Raw genomic sequence first — 20,261 nt, forward strand, 5'->3', positions numbered from 1 at the left:
GCCATGAAGCTCTTAGTGCTCCTCGTCTGCCGTAAGTACCCCCTGGAGGCGGCGGGGTGATAACAGCTTCCCTAAATCCACCGTAATTCGGGGAGTTTTGGGGTGGAGGGTCGGGTGGGGGGCTTCGTTCCGGTGCTCCTAACAGCAGGTCTCCAGTCGCAGGGCTGGCCCCCGTGGACGGCGGCGTGGTTCAGTTTGCTAGGATGATTAAGCTGAAGACGGGTAAGAACCCGCTGGCTTACAACGGCTACGGCTGCTACTGCGGCTTGGGGGGAACCAAACAACCTCTGGATGCGACAGACTGGTGAGTGAAGAGCTGGGGGAGACGGAGAGGATGCTCCCAGCCCTCTTCTCCTCCCAAAGCTCAAACCAGGGCGCAGCTGGAGCAGGCAGTGTGGGAAGGAACACGCGGCTCTTTCTGAATCTTAGAAACTTGCTTCTTTTCTCTGCCTCTTCCCTGTGTACAGGGGGTAAGGCCCGCCCTTGGGGCTGAGACTGCAATGCCAAAACCATCTGTGTGACCTTAATGAGTCTTTAAATCTGCCCAGCAGCAGCAGCTCATGCTGATGGGATGGGGAAGGATTTCTTTTACTTTTGTAAGGCTGTGCAGAAACGCACCAGGATGTGTGCACCAGCAGGTGTTAGCCACTGCAGTGATCTCCCCACTGTTCCCCGCCCTGCCCTGACGGTGTCTTCTGCGATACCAGGTGCTGCCATGCCCACGACTGCTGCTACAGCAGGTTGAAGTCGTCATCCCCTGGCTGTCATCCCACCCTGGTCCATTACACGTTCTATCTCCAGGGAGGCCGGATAGTCTGCGGTAAGAGACAGCGCGAGGCCAAAGCCACGCTCTCGGTGGGATCTCTTTTCCTTGGCGTCCTTTAGATCAACCTGGAGGGGGTGGAAAGGAGGGAAATGTGCCAGGAATAATGCAAATAATGGTGAAGTTTAGAGCTAGCAGACCTCCCAAAGGATGGGGTTGCCCTTCTGTAGAGGCCAGATAACGACCTGACCAAGCTGGACGCAGAACACTTGAGGTGACCTGACTTGGACGGGGATGTGGCGCTGTCACTCCAATTTCGTGATTGTCCTTCCATCCACCCAGAGCAAACACTGTCCTTTCGGGGGGAGTGAATCAAAAAGAAGAACTTCATTGTGATCAGAACAAGTATCTATACAGAGCTAGATGTAAAGGAAATTAAAAGCTGCCCCTGGGGTCATGTTTGTAGCCGCTATGTACACCGGGGTAGGAAGGTGGCAAGAGGGCTGACTACCCGGAGTCACTGGCTACGTATGCCAGTGGGGATGATTCAAAAGATACCCTCCAACTCTGGCACCTTTTTTTCCCCCCAGAACCTGGAAATTTCTGCCAAAAAACAGCCTGCGAGTGCGACAAGGCAGCAGCAGAGTGCTTCAAGAGGAACCTCGGGACCTACAACAAAAGCTACGACAATTACCCGAACTTACGGTGCAAGGGCTCACGTCCCCGCTGCTAGAGAAGCCAGCCTTGAAATCAGATGGAAATGCTCTAAATTGAGATTTCTTCTCCTGCAGTGAGATGAAGTAAGGCACAGCTCTGGCCCCACTGCACCAAAATGTCATTTGGAGGCCAGTCCCTGAACATGCACACAAGGAAAGCCCACCCACTCCTTGTAATTCAATAAATCGTGAAAAAAAAAAAAAGTTTTCTTCAAATAAAAATAAGCTTCAAAGACAATTTCTAAATGCATCTAATGTGTTTTCTTGTTTCAAGACTCAATGCCTGAGTGGGTGGGAAACCTGTAGCTCTCCCCAGAGACCCGATGGGTCCAGCACCCCAGGGTGACCAGACCACGGGTGCAAACCGGCCCCATCCTGCTCACAAATTGACTCCTTAAGCAATTAGTACTTACTAAGGCAGCACAGGGCACTGCCAGCAGCTCCTTCAGCCTCACAAGGGTTTCGGGGTGGCTCCTTCTTGCACCCCCATCTTTGAGTAGGTCCTCACAGGGTCCTGGAACCAGGAAGGTCTCCCAGGAGCTGCATGGCAGCAGCAATTAGCCCTAACGAACCAGGGCCAGCTGTTCATTGCACCTGGAAGGTGGAAGTGCCTCCATGCTGCCTTTGGCCTCAAAGACTGCTCAGTTTGGCACCCCTTTATGGGGTTGCACTCTCTGTGGGGTGCAGAGCTCTATAGGGGCACTATGGGATGCAGTTTGGTGGTGGGACTTGGTGGGTCAGGCTGATGGTTCGACTTGATGATCTCAAAGGTCTTTTCCAACCTAGATGGTTCTGTGATTCTACACGGTTATTATTTTAATAGTTTTTCTACAAGGTTGTTGTTTTAATAGCTTTTCTTGTTTTTCTAGGGTCACTCAATGACTTTCCACTGTTAGAGAGAGGGTTTCTTCGAGTTCTATCTTAGCTTCTCCTTGGTCAGAAACGTGAACCAAACATTTCTATCAGAAAGGAAAGATGAGAGAGAAACCAGCTGGGATAGAGCTGATTAAGTCAATGCTGCCCTCTAAGGTTTGTGTGTGCAAACAGGCTCTGCTCCAGGCACCAGCAAGGTTCAGTCACACACACACACAATGACATCGCCTTAATAAGATCATATTAAGACTGACCCAATTTGCCCACCTTTGTCAAAGTTTCCAAACACCGCGAAAGCTGACAGGTGAGCGTACGCCTTTGTAGCCAGAGTGCATCTGCAGAAATGGTTCTGGTCGTGACTACTCAAATGCCCAACCTTTTCTGCCTATTAAAAAAATGAAGTGATGCAGACACATTAAAATAAGCTGGAAGTTTTGCTTTTAACCCACACTTCACCCAATACACGCAACCCCATTCACCCAGCTTGGCTGGCACACCTGAGGGTGCTGAGGGAGCTGGTGGATGTGATTGCTGGGCTTCTTTCCATCATCTATCAGCAGTCATGGTCATCCAGAGAGGTCCCTGATGACTGGAGACTTGCTAACGTGACGCCCATCTGTAAGAAGGGTTGTAAGGAGGATCCAGAGAACTACAGGCCTGTCAGCCTGACCTCAGTGCCAGGAAAGGTGATGGAACAGGTCATCTTGAATGCAGTCACATAGAATGTGTGGGACAACCTGGGAATCAGGCCCAGCCAGCACGGGTTCAGGAAAGGCAAGTCCTGCCTGACCAACCTCATCTCCTCCTGTGACCGGGTGACCCGCCTGGTGGATGCGGGAAAGGCTGTTGACGTAGTCTGCCTAGACTTCAGCAAAACCTTTTGACATAGTTTCCCACAGCATTCTCCTGGAGAAGCTGGCAGCCCATGGCTGGGACAGGCACACTCTGCTGGGTTACAAACTGGCTGGGCGGCCGGGCCCAGAGAGTGGTGGTGAACGGGGTGAAATCCAGCTGGTCACCAGTGGTGTTCCCCAGGGGTCGGTGTTGGGGCCCATCCTCATTAATATCTTTATTGATGACTTGGATGAGGGAATTGAGTGCACCCTCAGTAAGTTTGCAGACGACACCAAGCTGGGGGGACGTGTTGATGTGCCAGAGGGCAGGAAGGCCCTGCAGAGGGACCTGGGCAGGTTGGGTCGATGGGCAGAGACCGAAGGGATGAGGTTCAACATGGCAAAGTGCCGGGTCCTGCACTTGGGGCACAGCAACCCCATGCAGCGCTACAGGCTTGGGGCAGAGTGGATGGAAAGCTGTTCAGAGGAAAAGGATCTGGGTGTGTTGGTCGATGCTCAGCTGAACACGAGCCAGCAGTGTGCCCAGGTGGCCAAGAAGGCTGACGGTATCCTGGTTGTGTCAGGAGTAGTGCAGCCAGCAGGGCCAGAGAGGTGATCGTCCCCGTGCTGTGTTCTGGTGAGGCCGCACCTCAATCGCTGGGTTCAGCTTTGGGCCCCTCACTACAGGAAGGACATTGAGGCCCTGGAGCATGTCCAGAGAAGGGCTACGGAGCTGGTGAAGGGCCCAGAACACAAGTCCTGTGAGGAGCGGCTGAGGGAACTGGGGATGTTTGGTCTGGAGAAGAGGAGGCTCAGGGGAGACCTTATGGCTCTCTGCAACTCCCTGAAAGGAAGGTGTGGGGAGCTGGAGGTCAGCCTCTTCTCACAGATAACCAGTGATAGGACTAGAGGGAATGGCCTCAAGTTGCACGAGGGTAGGTTCAGGTTGGAAATGAGGAGACATTTCTTCTCAGAAAGAGCAGTCAGGCACTGAAATGGGTTTCCCAGGGAGGTGGTGGCATCACCGTCCCTGGGGGTGTTTAAGGAAAGGTTGGACGTGGTGCTTAGGAACAGGGTTTAGTGGATGACATTGGTGGTAGGGGGATGGTTGGACGAGATGATGGTGGAGGTCTTTTCCAACCTTAATGATTCTAGGATTCTATGATCTTTATAACCTTTATTGCACTCAGTATCAAAAACTGGGGATTTGATTTGGTAACAGAAGCATATGCCCCACTGAGCATTTAGAAAAGGAAAGAGAAAGAAAACTCTTGTGTAGTTTCAGCAGAACCCAACAGAAGATGAAGGCACCTTCCAGAATGCTGCTGCACACGTGGATACCATGGATGACTTTCTTTGCTGTTCAAGTATTGCAGATGAGGCAAGACTGTTGGTAAATAACCAAAAAAACAAAAACATCCCTCCAAGGCTGGGTAAGACAAAGGTGATACATTTACCTGAACTACCTTGACGTGCCTGCTGCCTTCCAGTCTCATCACACCGGTGAAGTGACTTGCACCTTGTCCCACTGAAGCTATCCACTCTTTCCACTTTTGTAAAAGTCAAGTGGGAAAGAGAATTCCAGAAATAACATTGCTAACAGGTCATCTAATGGTTAGCATAAAATGGATTTTACCGATTTTCAAACAGCACTGAAAACTCAAGGCTCATCCATGTTCTCCTACCTACCAAATACTATTCAGATTTCCCGCTACAGTAATTTCTAATGCCTGCCACAGGCACTTACAGCAGCACGTAATATGCTTCTTCACTTCCCAGATACTGTCCCTCCATAAAGCATAAGAGCTGTTTTATATTTCTTTTTATTTCTGCCAAGCTCATTACAGGAACCAAAGTAACTTTTTAACAAGCATTCAAGCCTGTTCGCCTACACCGTCAGTATTTAAAGTAGAGCTCCTTCCTTTTTATTGTTCAAATGCTCTATCAAGAGCAGTAGCAGAGCATATGAAGAAATACTACCTCAGGTTTTGGCATTTCAGTCAAAAAAAGGCATTTACGTATCGATTTGGAAGCTCCAAAGAATGTATAGATTTGAAGAAAAACAACAATGCTCCTTAATTTGAAAAAATTTATTTCATCTCTGCCCTGGCTGATGAAGTGCCTCCTGTTGTCTACTGTGTGTAAGTGCACGTGCTTTCTTAAAGCTTACTCCTTGATACAAGTCCAAAACCTGAGTGAGGCTGAAATACTGCAAGCCATAAGTCTAGGGCCAAATCCCACAGTCCTTACACTTCAGTCCAAATTCCCTATAAAAGCACCACAGGATTCAAAGTATACATTCTACAGTACCTAGTGACCATATGCAAGAGGGATTTAAGATGAAAATCCTATTCTGGAAAAAGCTTGATTTACGAAGAGTGAAGCAGGCAGGGTTCCCAGTGATCACTGCTGCTTGGAAGCTTGTTCCCAGAACTCTCAATCCGTTGGCTACACAAATTTCATTTAGAGACTAAAAACTATTAAGTTCCTGGCTTGGACTAAAGCTCTGGAGTGGCCCTACAGCTCCAAAGTATGGCAAAGGAGATGAGATTCCAGATGTTCAAGTAACAGCACTCAGCAGAAATCTCATGCCTGCTTGTAGTGTGTCATATTGCTACCTCATTAGACTTTATAGATCAGAAGAAATGGCTCTGCAGTACCAGGAGCCCACTGGTTTAACTCTCTTGGATGAGAAAGAAAAGAGGAATATTATGTTTGATAGTATTGGCTGACACTTAGTTTTTTGGAAGGATTCTGTTCCTCTGTTCCCTTACTTTTTAAATTTAAATTAAAAAAAAAAAAAAAAAGTGTGTTCCTGAGTTGAGAACTGTTAACGCTTTCCCTGACAGTAAGGTAAAATAAATCTCCTCTAAGCATAACTAAGCACAAAGTTGCTATAACAAATCTAAACATATCAAGAGATCTCAAAGCAAGTCTGGCATTGCTGTGTGGGGAAAAGGTTAACCTTAACCTAACTCCATAGGAACAAAAATAAACCTCTACTTTTTTGTTAAGTTTAAAACTCTCTTCTCTCACACAGCTTGACGTAGAATTACTGAGTAACTGTTTGCCCTGCAGTTGAAGAAACAAAGTTCCTATGTGCTCAGAGATCTCTGCAGAAATTGATTTCAAGATGACAGTGGGTGCTTGGAAATTTGCTTAAGAGGAGTTTTGTCTCGATCAGTTTCCTTTGCTTTTCCCACCAGAATGCTCAGAACATTCAGTCATATGTTTAGAGCCGTCATGGCCTTCACCAAGGTGATCTGGTTATCCGAGTCCATCTCTCTCCTGTTGCTATCTGCACAGTTACTTTTGTTGGCCAAGACCTTTTGTCGGTGCCTTTCTTCCTGTCTCTTCTTTTTCTCCAGCCGTTGCTGTTCCTTCTTTAGTTTTTTTGATACCTGAAAAGGGAAGAATGAAAACAAAGTTGAAAACAGACATTTACTGTCCAGCTGGGGAAAAATAACACACTGGAAAGGAGACAAGCAGATACCAAAGCAGCTGCCAGAAAATGTTTATTCCAGACTATCTGAACTTTGTGCACTTTAGAAAGAGTGCCGTATGTCACTAATAAACACTTGACTTGGAGAAAAGTCACAACTGTAGCAGCTACAAAATCCAGTAAGTGGAAGCACTTTCTACTTCAAACAAGAAAATAATTGCTGGTCAAGAACTGCTCTGATCTTTAAAGGATGCACAAATCACTGTCAAACCACCCTTACACATACCTTTGGGTTTTTGCTGGATTGACTATCTTCATCAGATTTAGCCAGTCCTTTGTGGTTTTCTATTTCATCTTGATGCAAACTCTGATTTCTGAAGATTCTTGAACCACTTCTGTTATCTTCCCACAGGGCTGAGGTACACGATTTTTGACCTTTGCTCTGAGGATCGCGCTGCTCCTCAGCACCTACCAACAACAGAGTTTTTTCTCAGACACTCTATACACAGAAGCTGTCTCTGTGTCAGCCAATTCCTTCTTCCAGGCTTTCTGGAACTGTTTTTTTGGAAGCTGGATTGAGTAGGGAAAAAGACAAAGTTCAGTAGCCTCTTCTGTCTGCTCACACAGGACAACATACTCTTCATCTGCTGGAATGTGGAAAGGGGACACTCCACACTAATCCAGTGGCATGCTGTTATTTTACAGAACTTCAGTGTAAAGGTCTAGTAATGTCTGCTTGTAACTTCACAGAGAGGACCCCATGTCACAGGCAACCAAGAGAAAAGCCAGGGACTCTAGTGCTCAAGAACTAGGCTACACCTGGCACTTCAGGTTCTCCAGAGAACAGACCTAGGATGGAACGTGCTCTGAGATGCTGGTAAACCTGAGTTATCTGGTGAGGAGGCCGCAGAATGGGTCCAGGGATTACTAATCTTGCATAGAGTTTTCAAGACTGTAGAGCAGAACAAATCCAAACCAGATCAATTAGGATATGGCATGCTCAGTGGCTGATAAGAATTTAGCTCAGTGCCTTGAATAGTCCCAGGTCAGTCTCACAACAGGCACTGTTACTGAAAGGCTCCACAGTTGCACAAAATCTGCCCTCATAACCTTCCCGAGCACAGAAAGGCTGAGGCAGCAGCACAGCCAACAGGAAGCTTCCACTGCTACTGTCCCTGTTGAACTGCTGTTTACAGTGAACAATGCCTCAGAAGAATGCTGCCTGATGTTAGCAAGTGACAAAGTCCATGTACTTACCGATACCTTCCATTTCCTTCACTTGAAGGATGGCAAATATTGCAGAATCTACGTTGTAGTCTTCCACTTTCAGAACCTGGCTTACTAACTCAATGTCCTGTCCAAGAGAAAGATAACGTTAAAGAGAGTTCAAACCAGTGACATACAGACACCATTCAGCAACCATTTGCACCATTAGGAGGGGGCTGCTGTCTGCTTTTATGATCTCCCAATCAGCCCATACTCCATTTCTCAAGAAGGTGAGGGAGAAAACTTCAAAATCTCAAAGATACCAGAAAAAAGGGCTATGCTATTTCAGTATTAACTGTTTCACTCCTGATCCTTTTCATTCTCTGCATTTGCACAGTACAACCTGCAGTAACCACACAGGTTATCTAGTTACCACAGCTAAAAACTGAACATCCTGAATGACTAGACAGTTTGTGAAATTTTACAGAATTTGTTTCAAAGTAAATTTTCTTGAGAGACTGCAAGACAAACCCTACAAAACTGTTCAATATTCACACACAGTATGCATTTCACTGAGTCTAGGATGAAATGCATTCCAATTTGTGGCTGTAGTACTGAAATTGTCCAGGACAAACACGCTCTGAAATTTTTCTTAAGGAAAAAAGGCTACTCAATACTTACTGAACATCCAGTTGCACTGCACACTTTTTGTATAGCAGCTTCCTTTTCAACTTCAATCTCATCTTCAGAGCCACTCTTCTCTGGCTTCATTTCCTCCTCACTTGCATCGTTTTTGGAAAGCATCTATAAGAAAAGCAAAGCGTACAGTTATTTCATCATACACATTTTTTAAAAAAAAACTGTCATTAATATAGATTCAATTTTGGCACAGATTTCTCAGAAACATCCTGTATCAAGGAGTCCTGGATATTGTGTAATTTCTGTTATCACTGGAACCATTTCCCACAATTCATACACTGTCAAGCAAACTCTCATACTATGAGATCATGTACACCAACAACCAATCACTGGCTTTTTAAATGAAGTATTAATTTTATTACAATTTCACACATTATACAAATGTGTACATAGAACTTTGAGGACAGCACAGCTTACTCCTTATGAGGAAAAAGAGAGACATTACGAGAATTATTGTATCCGGCCATTGCATTTCCATCCATTTCCTCCCTCCCATTTGTTTTTGCATTTGAGGTGATGAGTACATAATTAAGATGGGGTTGCTTCAAGACTTCTACAGCCCGTATCACTGCATCACATTCAAGGCTGATTTCCAGCCCAGTAATTTAAGCACTTCACAAACGGTCTCAAGAGAGCAGGCAGTACTAATTACAATCACGTTAGGAATTTTTCTATCCCCACGTGAGACAGGGACCAAATTCTTCTCTCGATCTCAATGCAAGTGAGAAAGCAAATCAGCCAGTACCATTCAGCTGTTATTTATCCCCACAGCTATCTCAGGTCATTCTGTCGTAACCAACCTCCATCTGAAGATATGCTGGAGCTTCTGAGTCATCATCAATTCTCCTCACGCTGTCATAGTGCTCTCCATACCGATATGCAATGTGCAGCTCCCTCGCGTTGTTTTTGTCTGTGCCTCGAATCTAATTGAACCAAGCAGACCACAAATGAGGATTTGGACATAACTTCAGCATCGGATTTTTCTTAGTATTATTTTTTGAAGCAATGATAAACACTGTGCTAGGAAGCAAAGTACGTAGCTACTGGAGTATCTTTACACAGGAAGTGTTGACCTAATAATCCAGATGTGCCTACAGTAACAACAGAACTTCTGTCTCAAGGATAAGATAAACAGCACTGGGTCAGTTACATCATTACAAACAAAACATGATATGAAAATACTTCAGGGCTAAGCTCAAAGCGATTTCTACAATCAAAACAAGTTTTCTACAATTTTCCGATCATCTCTTCCAGCCCCATTTTCAGCAACAGCCTCCATTCAATATACGATGCCTTTTTCCCCTCAAATATGAGGAACATGAGTGTGGTCAAATCAGGACCACAGTGGAAACACTCACCCAGAATACGTTTTGTTCTGCTGTTTTTACAAGACGGTGTTTTAACGATTCACATTTGAAGTTGATATTGTTTGCTTTTAAAAGAAAGACCACTGAAGCCAAACCATGAAAATTTATTAACTCCACTCAGGAGCACAAATGTTCCTTTGCTTTGTCAGCATCAATTATAGAGGCTTCCATAAGAGAATTCGCACTCTGGATATTATCTATACTGATGCAAGAACAGTTCCTACCCTGATCATAAGGGTCTCAAGCTGTTAGCTAAAAGCCAGCAGCGTTTTGACTCCTGCAAGGAATGCAGAAAATTACACACCTGCAAATCTCCTTTGCTTACCTGTCGAGCCAGAGTTCAAAGATCTGACACCTTTGCTGGAGAAGATGACAGTAAGCAAACAACAAAAAAGTTTGCTTTAGGGCTCCAGAGTTTCCCAATCCTTTTACGTCTTTTCCCAACTTACAGAATTTACACCAGGTCACCTTTTGACTACGCCTGCAGTCTGCACTACATGAACAACTTCGGATTTCACAACAGATATTCTCCATTCATCTATTTTACACTTGCTCACCCGTAAATTCCAACTCAATGATCGGTTATATTTAACTCCTGCCTTTTATCTTATTAAGTTGTTCAGCGTGTTGGCTTTCAGTAAGATCTATCATCAACATTTTTCATTTGCCAGAGTCAAAATAGGTATCTAACAAATCCTGAAGCTCTTGAAAGATTCTGAAAGTTGGCAACTACTGACAAAGAAACTGAAGCCTCTTTGTGTGAGCTCTTTCCAAAATACACTGAAATTGTAAGTAAAATGTAATTGCAGTTAAAAAAAAAAAAAAAGCAAAAACACATGAAAAAGGTAAATAGTAACCCCAAAAGCCAATAAAATAACACATCTGTGCTGACTTCTACCTCTGTATTTGCAGTCACTATCAAAATATCAAAAAAAAAAAGTAAAGGGTGCTTAAAGCCTTAAGAAGTCAGCACAGAAATGCCCAGCTCCAACAGTCTGAGAAACAGCTGGAGGTCCCAAACACTTCTTCTGCTCACATTTCTCCACCTTAGCTTCAGCATATGCCAATGGCTCTCTTAAAATTAAAGGATAATGCACCATCTGCTTTAGAGTTGAAACCAACAGAGAGATTCACACCATCTGCTTAAAGCATCTTGCTGATCTGCTTCTCTGGAAATGCTCTCTTTGTAATCTAGTCTTTCCAAAATAGTATGGACAACAGAAAGGAAAAGGGTGAGTCTAGCAACTTGGTAAGACTGTCCCCATGTTGTGATCCCCTCTGTGTGGGTAGGGGACTCCTTACATTATAATTATTGACAGCTCTCTTTACTTATGCCATTTTCATGACGCACTCTCACTAACAAAACTCCACTCAGGCACACAAAATGGAACCTCATCACAAACTCGGTATTTACAGCCCAGGAAAGGTCAATGAATGGGAAAAAGGAGGTTGAGATTTTTGAGAGGATGTGCAAAAAGATCGGTAAGAGTTAAGTGCACTGAGGTGAGTATTTGGTTCAAAACAGCAACAACACATGAACAGCACCTCCATGACCTCTCCTGCAGGGTCATTACCTCCATTACCTCTGTTCTCTCTTGCAGGTCAAGCAGTTGATTTTATTTATTTTTTTAATACATAGGTGAGCTGTCTTACTGCCCATTGCTGCCATATAGATATGGGTTTAAACTTATTCGGGTTCAGAATCCATCTGACGATGTTCCAAATGTTTCAAAAGACACCACCTACAGCTTTTACCTGGTCTTTTTTTCTTTACTGCCCTGTTTAGCCTACATACTTCATTGGTACTCTCTGTGAACTGAGCTTAGCCCTTAAACCCTCTACTACCCTCATAAAAAATGTCAAGAAACAATCCTGGCTTGGATGTAGGTTCTCACTTGCTCAATGAACAGGCAGAGATCAAGTACGGACCCGTGCCAGTGTGGATCTGCCACAGGAAAACAACAACAAAAAAGAGAGCAGGAGAGACTCAATGAATTACTTGTTCCAGTCCCCAGCTGTAAAAGGAATCCACAGCACACAGTCCTTTCCAGAAGCTGATTAAACACCACTTTAAGGTTTTAAAACTTTTTTTTTTCCCTCTCCTGCCCAGTCCAGAATCTCATTTTTCCAGTTGTCAGAACCATCAACTCCTCATTCCAAACCCCACAGAGAACTTGAGTTTTCCTTCAAGGCTGAAAAAGCAAGCGCCAAGCTAACTATGGCTGCCAACCAGTATATTTGTTCTCTGTGAACAGATCAGAAAGTTTCAATGCTGTTTGTATCCATCAACTAAAAATTAGGCCAAAATATGGAAGTTTTGTTTCTCACCTGCCACAGTGGAGCATTAAGCTGATGAATAACCACATTCATTTGATTGTTCCTTGCAAAGGCCACAATAGCGTCGTTGCCAGCAAAGGTACCCGGCTTTGCCAAGTTGGTAACTAAAGGAAAACAAACATTCATAAGAGATGAAGAACCAGTTTCTGAGACTTCAAAAGGCACCGGAGGTTTAGCAAGTAACAAAATTTCAACAAGGGCCCAAGAAATTTTGGAAAGGAAATCCCAACTATTAAATGGTTACTGCAGAGGCAAGAATCTGTTAGCGACAGAAGTTACTAAGTCTTAAACGACCACAGAAACCTCCAAAAACGCAGTACACCTTTTGATTATGCAAGGCCATCAGTTCTGTGTCAGCTCTGAAGGTAGGTGCCATGTGCTAAACGACCGGACTACTTTCACGCACCACCTGCATGTCACCTGGCACATACCCAAAGCTGTTAGAACAAAGGCTGCATTGGTCTCTGCTTTCCATCTTCCCCTGGGTTACCACTATTAAATATCAAGTGTCAAGGAGAAAAACAAATCCAAGGAGATCAGCCACACAACACCCACCAGTATTCAAGGGTGAGCTCTCTGCTCACCCTCGAATAACTGAAATGAAGTTTTGAGAAAACTTCATTTTCTCAAGTTCCTTTTGAAAACACCAAATTATTACTTCTAGACTTTTTTTTTCTCTCCTTCTCCAAGTTCTTCCTAAATTCAAACAAGTTCCAGGAGAAGTTTAATAACTCATCTTTCTACAGAAAGGTAACAGAGAGAAAGGTAAACTCACTGCTGTTTCTAAAAACTAGAGAGTAGCCATAGCATAGCTCAGGGATGAGAAATGGTTTAGTGGAAAGGTACCCAAAGGAGATGTAACCTCATTTTGGAACAACCCCTTCTATTAGCATCTACAGAGACTGTACCGTGTTTCTCAAAGGGAACATCATCTTCCACGAACGGTTCAAACTCCTCCCGCTGCTTTATCATGTAGTCCACCGTTTCCTGGCGATGTCTGAGGTGGTTTCGGGAGTGCCCCTCAAGCTGGTCACCAAGGGCCCGGAACAAACAATTGCTAAGGGAAGAGAAGCTGCGTGTTAGCGCGTCTGAAACGTTGCTACCGGAGAGCAACGTTAAACCAATGACCCTGGTGTAGCAGTGGAAAAAAAAGACTGGGCAGCAGGAGCTGAGATTTGATGAAATTATGGTAAGAACATAAGGTTTTAAGTGAGCATGTCATCAGCTTGTACAGAGCAAACCAAAAGCAGCAACAGTGCTGGGCCAAACCATCCCCAACCGCCACTGAGAGAAATAAGCGAGGCCAACCCAACCACTCACCAAACACTTCCTCAGCCCACACACATCCATCTCCCCTTTCTCCCCATACTTACGGACCTTTCCGTGCCCCACACGGCCAGGGGAGCCCTCAGGCCCTTGGCGACCGGGACTGGGCGCAGCAGAGCCCTCGGGTGACAGGCAGGGGGGACACACAAGCCCCTCACACCCCCTGCGTGCAGCCCCTCTCCCTGCGGGCACGGGGCGGGTATGGAGCAAACTCCCCCGGGGTCGGGAGGCCCGCGGGTGCCCCCAGCACTCACCCATCGCCCGGCACCTCCCGCAGCTTGAGGCCGAGGGCCCGGAGCTGCCTGGCGAGGCCGCCTCCGCCCGCTGCGGGGCTCGGGGCCCTCCTGCGGCCGGCGGGCCGGGCCCTGGCCGCCTGCTTGCGGGACATCCCCGCAGGGAGCTCCGCGCCTGCGCCGCCGGCCTGTCACCTTCCCCGGGCCTCCGGAGGAGGAGGAGGAGGAGGAGGAGGAGGAGGAAGAGGAGGAGGCGAGGAGCCCGCGAGGTGGCACTCGGGGAGCAGCGGCGCAGGCCGGGAGCGGGGCCGGAGCAGCGCCGCCGAGGGATTTGCTGAGGCAGCTTTGGAAAAGCGAAACCCGAGGCCTGCAGCAGGGCGGTGAATTTCTGTCAGAAAATTCTTGGGAGCCTTGTGAGGGAAGCCCGGCTGGCGTGGGCTGTGAGTGCAGCCTGTAAATGGTTGAAACGAGCCCGATTCTGTGCCTCCCTCCTCTTCCCCAGGCGCCCCGGGAAGCTCTCGTCTGAGCCAGGAGTGGGCACGGAGAAGGGGGCCCATTCGGGACCCGCTCCCAGTTTGCTCAGCTGGGAGGGAAGCTCCGGCTGTGTTAGTAAAAGGGCTTCTGTCACCCGTTCTCTGGGCAGAAGGTGGGTGGAGAGCTGGCAAATCACGGGGCGCACATCAGCACGCCCGCTGAGCCTGGTGCTGCAGCTGTAAAACAGCTGGGGCAGCTCCAGAGCCTGGTTACGAGCCCCACACTGAGACCACGGCCACAGCTGAAGGCTCAGCACATGGAGATTTCCTGCAAGCCTCCCGCTGTGCCACCCTTCTGACAGTGAGCAATGAAACAAGCCCCCCACCATTAACACCATCCAGTGCTGCCCCCAATCACTGGGCCCATTCTAATCCATCAGCGGTTACCCGTTTATTTATTCTTTTTCTTGCCCTACTTTGCCCTGCAGGTATGACCAGACAATTTGCCTGATGCTGTCAAATTCCAGTTCCTAGCTCTGTTCATCCAAACAGCTTCCTGATGAAAGCTAAGAAAACACTCCCAATGTGGAAACAGACACCGACATACAGAGTGAATCATCTTCCAGGCATGAGCATTATGGGTGTGCTACAGGAGCACGTTGCAGACAAACAAGGCAAGACCAAATAGCCACGTTGGATTCCCCCGAGAGGCTCTCAGGTCGCATTTGTGAGGTCAAACAGGCCTTGGTTAGGAGCAGGTGAAAGGCTGCTTCCAAGCTGCTTTTCAACCCCTGTGTAAGAAGCTCCCTGTCACACCAGAAGATGCGCTGTAAGTCTGAAGGTGACTGCCCAGGCACTGCAGCTCTCTGCTCTTACTCACCCTTATGCCCATTAACAGGTGATACCATACAAGGCTTCACATCAAGATAATATTTAAGTCGTGTATATCTGTAAGTTCCTTTTGTCCAGTCACAACAAGCTGTAACCTAACTTGAGAGCAGGAAGAAGCTCGAGGGACTATAAACATTATCTCCTAGAATATTTTGAAGACTACTGTGCTGAAAGCTGTATAGCTTTGATGGGTGGACTAGATGATCTTAAGAGGTCTTTTCCAACCTGAATGATTCTGCGATAGCAAGCTGGTGTCTCACTCCGAGATTAACCTGGAATGATGTGACTACTCTTTTATATCCATTTCCTGCCATAAACAAATCCATGCGAAGAGACATTCCAAGGAAAAACATTTTCTTATGCAAACACTCTAAAAGCAGGAAAACAGGATGTGTCTGTAAACTGACTGCAAATGATTAATGAAATGGTAATTAGCATATGAAGCATTAAAGAGCTATAGTCAGCTCAGCTCACTACAACATACCTACAAGCCAGTGAACATCACACATGCAGCCGAAGACAAAACTGAGACAAAATTTGGACTGGCCCTTTGAACACGTGGCTGAAAATGTCATCAGTGGAGGACAACAATGAAAAGGCATCTTTAATTAAATATCACCAATAAAACTGGGCAGAGAGCTCACCTGCTGCCTGACCAGCCAAAAGCAGCTCAGGAATTGCACAGCTGCAGCCTCAGAGCCCCCACGCCAGGTCCTGCTGCCTGCCCTGGGGTCCCTGATGCGTGTGGCAGTCACCTGCGTGCCCGGGGAAGCGCAGGGCCTTGCCAAGCCGTGATGAGCTCCATTTTCCCTTCCTTCGAGCGAGTTGTCCTTGCTGCTGACATGCATCAGTAGCAAAGTAACGACGCGTCTCAAACAGCTGCGTTTCCAGGACATGTGTTCGAAGGGAAAGTCACTCCCAGCCGCTGCTGAAGACAGAGCAAACAGCAGAGGCATGAATTCATCCCGCTGAGTTTTTAAGTTTGCAGTGTAGCTGCCCCCGTTGGTGGCTGTTCCAGCTTCCCAACATCTGCAAGGCAGTTTCATATTGTTCCAATGATTCACTGAGAATCTCTAAGTTTTAAGACACTAAGACGTGGGAACTAACAGTCTGAAAATGAAACCTGAAAAGCATTGTAAAAATGGTCTTTTTTTTCCCCCCGTATCTTTTCTTTTTTAACAGAATTAACTTGCTAATAGGTATGTGAAATGCAATAGAAAAATTATCCTGTTTTTAAACATAACTAAGCCTTGCAGTGCACCAAGCCCAATTCCAAACATTCTTGCACTTCAAATACGAGTCCCACTTCTGCAAATGAAAGATCTTCATGCTCCCTAAAATCTGGGGTCACCTCAAAGCCTGTCAAACACTGCTATATCCTGTGTCAGCAGAAGCATAGCAGGAACACCCAGACACTTCTATGAAGTTTGCTAACAACTAACCTTTTACTATTTCTCAGCAAAGAACCTTCTCACCTCATCCCCCCGCCAGCAGTTTGTGAGATTAGAGCCCTCCTGAATTCCTTCCCCTTCTAATCGTGATTGTTTCAGTTCTTTCTGCTGCCCGTTGGAGAGAGGGGCTGGGACTCGGTAGCAGAGATCGCTCCAGCACTCAGGTGCACTTGAGGCTGCAGACTGGGTACTGCATGTCTTCTCCCAGGAATTCTGACCTAGTCTAGCCTTCCGGTATTGGCAATCCTTCCTTTTCTACCTTCCTTCCTTCCATGGGGTTCTTACTGTGAAAACAATCTGTATTTTACACCTCAAGTAAGAAAGGCAGAAAGAAGTTAGAGAATGAGGGATTGTGTTTATGCATTTTATTTTCTTTTTTTTAGATGAGCTGACTATTCACAAAACCACCTAACATAAGTGCATTCCTGAGGGTGCATGAGCTTGTCCTGTGAACAGCAAGAAAAGGAAGAGTCCTACCAACAGACCTCTCCCATGGACTCTGTAAGAACCTCGGGGACCCCAACCACGCTTCAGTTAGTGCCTGAAGCCCTCTGATGACTAAAACCAACAGGGATGTTCCTACAATAAGGAATTGATAATAATCCGACATTTAACACTCAACATTAACATATTTATGCTGTAAGGGAAGAGCTCTAGTGCAGCAAGTAGTGCTACAGCAAGAGCAGACCTCCTACCTGGAGAGTTCGGCACTGGTGTGACAGTTATGCCATGGCACACAACTCTGGAAACGTGGAGTTCCAAGGAAAGGAAGAGGGCTAGGTATGCTCTTCTTTCAAATTCGCCTAGCACAAGAAACACGTTTGCCTGTGGTTACATGTATTTTAACATCACCTTTTCACTCCTAATTCAATTTGCCCTGAGGAGCTCTGACAGAGTCTGGCTAACAGATGTTGAGTTCTCCTGTCAATCCAAGGTAAAAGGCTTTTGCGACGCAGCGCGAGATGACACGTTCCTCGCTGTGGTTCTAATGCCAACAGCTAAGAGGAGAATGAAACGACTTAACGAGGTCATGCAGAAAGCCAGTGCAAGAGAGAAGCAGGACACTTTTCCTGCCTTTCTGTCCCATGCTCTCTCTAATCAAAGCACTGCGTTCAGTACACCATTTCATACCAGATAATTCTTTTGGATCTGTCACTGTCCAACAAGGCTGCGTTTCGAACGCAGAGAAATTGCTTTTTAACAAATTAAGTACTAATTCGGTAATAATGGTAGTGCCGTTCTCTCTGGCCATCACGGTGAACAAAGCTGCAGTCTCTTAACGCCATGGGATCTGCTTCTGGACAGGATTTGCTCAGTGATATCAGCTGTTGTAAAGTGTCTTGGCCACGAAGTTAATCGTTAACTCAGGTCACCACCTCTTAAAAACATCTCATTGTAAGAGCACAACACGCTTAAAGCTGTCATTCGATCATGCATACAACAGGAATAAAGGAGCACATAAAAGGAGCCAGAAACTCCGCAAACCCTTCAGCTAAGGGAAGACAAACTGCACCGAGGTTTATCTCCATGGAGAAATCCACGGACAAGCCAAGCAGCGAAAACAGATCGACAGCTTCTGGAGTACCACAGGCTGAGAAGACTAGTCCTGCGCCCTTTGCAGAAGGTGCTGCAGAAATGAGCGGAGCAGGCCCCCTCACAGAAAATGCTGCCGACGCGAAGGGACTGGTATTTGCTGAAGAACATCTTAAAGAGACGGAGAGATCTCCGGACATACAGCCAGATGGTCCTGATACCTTTAAGCCAGCATTTTTGGAAAGTGACTATCCAAACCCAAAGCCGCTTGTTATGGTAATAAACTCAAGCTCTCCTGAAGTGTACAGTCCCGAAACGAGCTACCAGCCTTCACCCACATCATCTATTGCAGACATGGACTGCCTGGTCTGCTTCAACAAGTACAACGTGTACAGAGTCCCAAAGCTCCTCGACTGCCAGCATGCTTTCTGCGCAGTTTGCCTCAAGCTTATCCTCAGGAAAGAAGGTGACACCTGGATAATCACCTGCCCCCTGTGCAGAAAAAACACGTCTGTGTCAGGAGGATTTATCCGCACGCTTCCAAATAAAGAAGAAATCATGGACCACTTGGAACATCCTGACGCGGCTCTTGAGGTACACATCTCTCCCCTGGGGCTGGACAGCAGCGGCTGGGCTCAGAGCAGCCAAGACGTTTTATACAGAGACCAAAATGTTCCAGCAGACAACAGGCTGGCTATCCAGAGACTTGTGCTGCTCCTGCTGCTTTTGGTGATTCTCACTATCCTCATCCTCCCGTTTATATACTCGGGGACGATAAAATGGGTAATTTGTCTCATGCTTACTTTGGGGTTGGTCATGTCTATGGTGCTCTGCTGCACTCCTAAATGCTACTGGAGCTGTAATGGAAACTCACTCACAGCCTGCCACAAAGAGACCCACGTCGCTGCTATTGCCTGAAACAGCATGAGCTGCCTCGAGATAATGACTGGTTCCACCTGCACAGCCGAGTATCAGAAGCACTAGTCAGTTGCTGGACTTTGAAAGCAAACATTCACATCAGAACCTCAAAGTGTCTAACTTATCCCACTAAGCCTCAAAGGCAATGCAGTGGTGTTTAATTTTATCACTGAAAACGGTAAAATACTTGTATGCTGATATTTGTAAGATAAAATTGTAAGCCTTCTTCGCAGTTTTTTATCCCAGATGAATAGTTGTTGTTTTGCTCTCATCATTTTAGTCCTGCTCGCATCCTCTCTCCAATTACTACTGCAGAACATTAGCTGAAACGTGTGACATTTGTATCCTGTGAAAATCTGTAGCTGTTACTGTGTTTTCCCACTCCTAACACAGGTATACCTTTTCTTGTGACAACGTGGGGAATTAGACTGCTAAGTCTGGGGCTGGATGCCTAGCCTTAATGGAGGAGGGTAGTTTAAACACAGTTTATTGCATTAATCTGGATCCCTGACCAGAAGGTTTTTAGCAGGGGTGGGAATGGGAAAAGGGAACATCAGTTGACATCATCTCAAGTTGTACTTGAAACTGGAGAGGAAGAGGCAAAATCAGCATTTCTAATCGTAAGCTCACAACTTGCAAAGTGCAAAGCTCTGAAAAGCTGATGACATTCTGAGTTCCCTGTGTTATTTAGCACAAAAATAGTTTCTCTCAGCTGAACTCCTTTACCTGGCTACCTGTACCACCTCTTTTCTTGCTCTCTTCACATTACGTGCGACATTGCCCTTTGGAGATGCCCACAAATTCTCCTTCCACAGATAAAAAGGAATCTGTCAATTATTCTGCTATACCACACACGATTTTTTTTATATGGAACGCGTCCATTAAAGTTGAATAATGCTAACTGCTCACTGACTCTGTGTTTTAATTCCTCACCAGCAATTATCGTCAAAATATTTCACAGCTTCCCGACAGGAACTACAGCTGAGAAAGCATTTTAGGGTGTCTATACAACCGAGTCGGTGAGGAAAGCAGAAAAGTAATGTGCTGGGCTTTTTTCCTTGATTTAAAAGAAAAACTAACTTAGTTGCAAAAAAACCACCCTACAACTCAACTAAAATTAAACTGGAAAAAATGAGGAGCTTGCTTTAGCTACGTTAGGTTTTTAAGAGTACCATGGGTCTCAGAAGACCTTGGATCAGG

The 20,261-nt window shown here is 46.1% G+C and overlaps 3 protein-coding genes across 4 annotated transcripts; 2 read left to right on the plus strand and 1 right to left on the minus strand.

The window, feature by feature from the left end:
• Nucleotides 1–86: 86 nt before the first annotated feature.
• On the plus strand, nucleotides 87–1,683 carry LOC121058445 (group IIE secretory phospholipase A2-like; the record flags this gene model as incomplete). The annotated part of the gene is made up of 3 exons (XM_040534000.1): nucleotides 87–304; nucleotides 708–820; nucleotides 1,354–1,683. Coding segments are annotated over 3 exons (474 nt in total), but the record flags the coding sequence as incomplete, so codon positions are not given.
• A 3,328-nt stretch (nucleotides 1,684–5,011) lies between these two features.
• On the minus strand, nucleotides 5,012–14,086 carry OTUD3 (OTU deubiquitinase 3). 2 transcript variants are annotated; one of them, XM_040533572.1, is made up of 8 exons: nucleotides 13,817–14,086; nucleotides 13,145–13,293; nucleotides 12,228–12,340; nucleotides 9,333–9,455; nucleotides 8,515–8,637; nucleotides 7,891–7,981; nucleotides 6,914–7,095; nucleotides 5,012–6,586 (listed from the first exon to the last, which is right to left on the minus strand). In XM_040533572.1, the coding sequence occupies exons 1-8, from the start codon at nucleotides 13,948–13,950 to the stop codon at nucleotides 6,410–6,412; spliced, it is 1,092 nt and encodes a 363-aa protein (XP_040389506.1). In that variant the 5' UTR covers nucleotides 13,951–14,086; the 3' UTR covers nucleotides 5,012–6,409. The 2 variants fall into 2 exon arrangements, with proteins under 2 accessions (XP_040389506.1, XP_040389505.1); XM_040533571.1 differs by having other exon boundaries at nucleotides 7,885–7,981.
• Nucleotides 14,034–19,959, plus strand: RNF186 (ring finger protein 186). The gene is made up of 3 exons (XM_040533573.1): nucleotides 14,034–14,175; nucleotides 14,757–14,942; nucleotides 16,994–19,959. Exon 3 carries the CDS (start codon nucleotides 18,042–18,044, stop codon nucleotides 19,059–19,061), a length of 1,020 nt encoding a protein of 339 aa, XP_040389507.1. The 5' UTR covers nucleotides 14,034–14,175; nucleotides 14,757–14,942; nucleotides 16,994–18,041; the 3' UTR covers nucleotides 19,062–19,959.
• The last annotated feature ends 302 nt before the right edge of the window (nucleotides 19,960–20,261 follow it).

The sequence above is a fragment of the Cygnus olor genome, chromosome 21, assembly GCF_009769625.2.
Source record: "Cygnus olor isolate bCygOlo1 chromosome 21, bCygOlo1.pri.v2, whole genome shotgun sequence".
Taxonomy (NCBI): Eukaryota; Metazoa; Chordata; class Aves; order Anseriformes; family Anatidae; genus Cygnus; species Cygnus olor.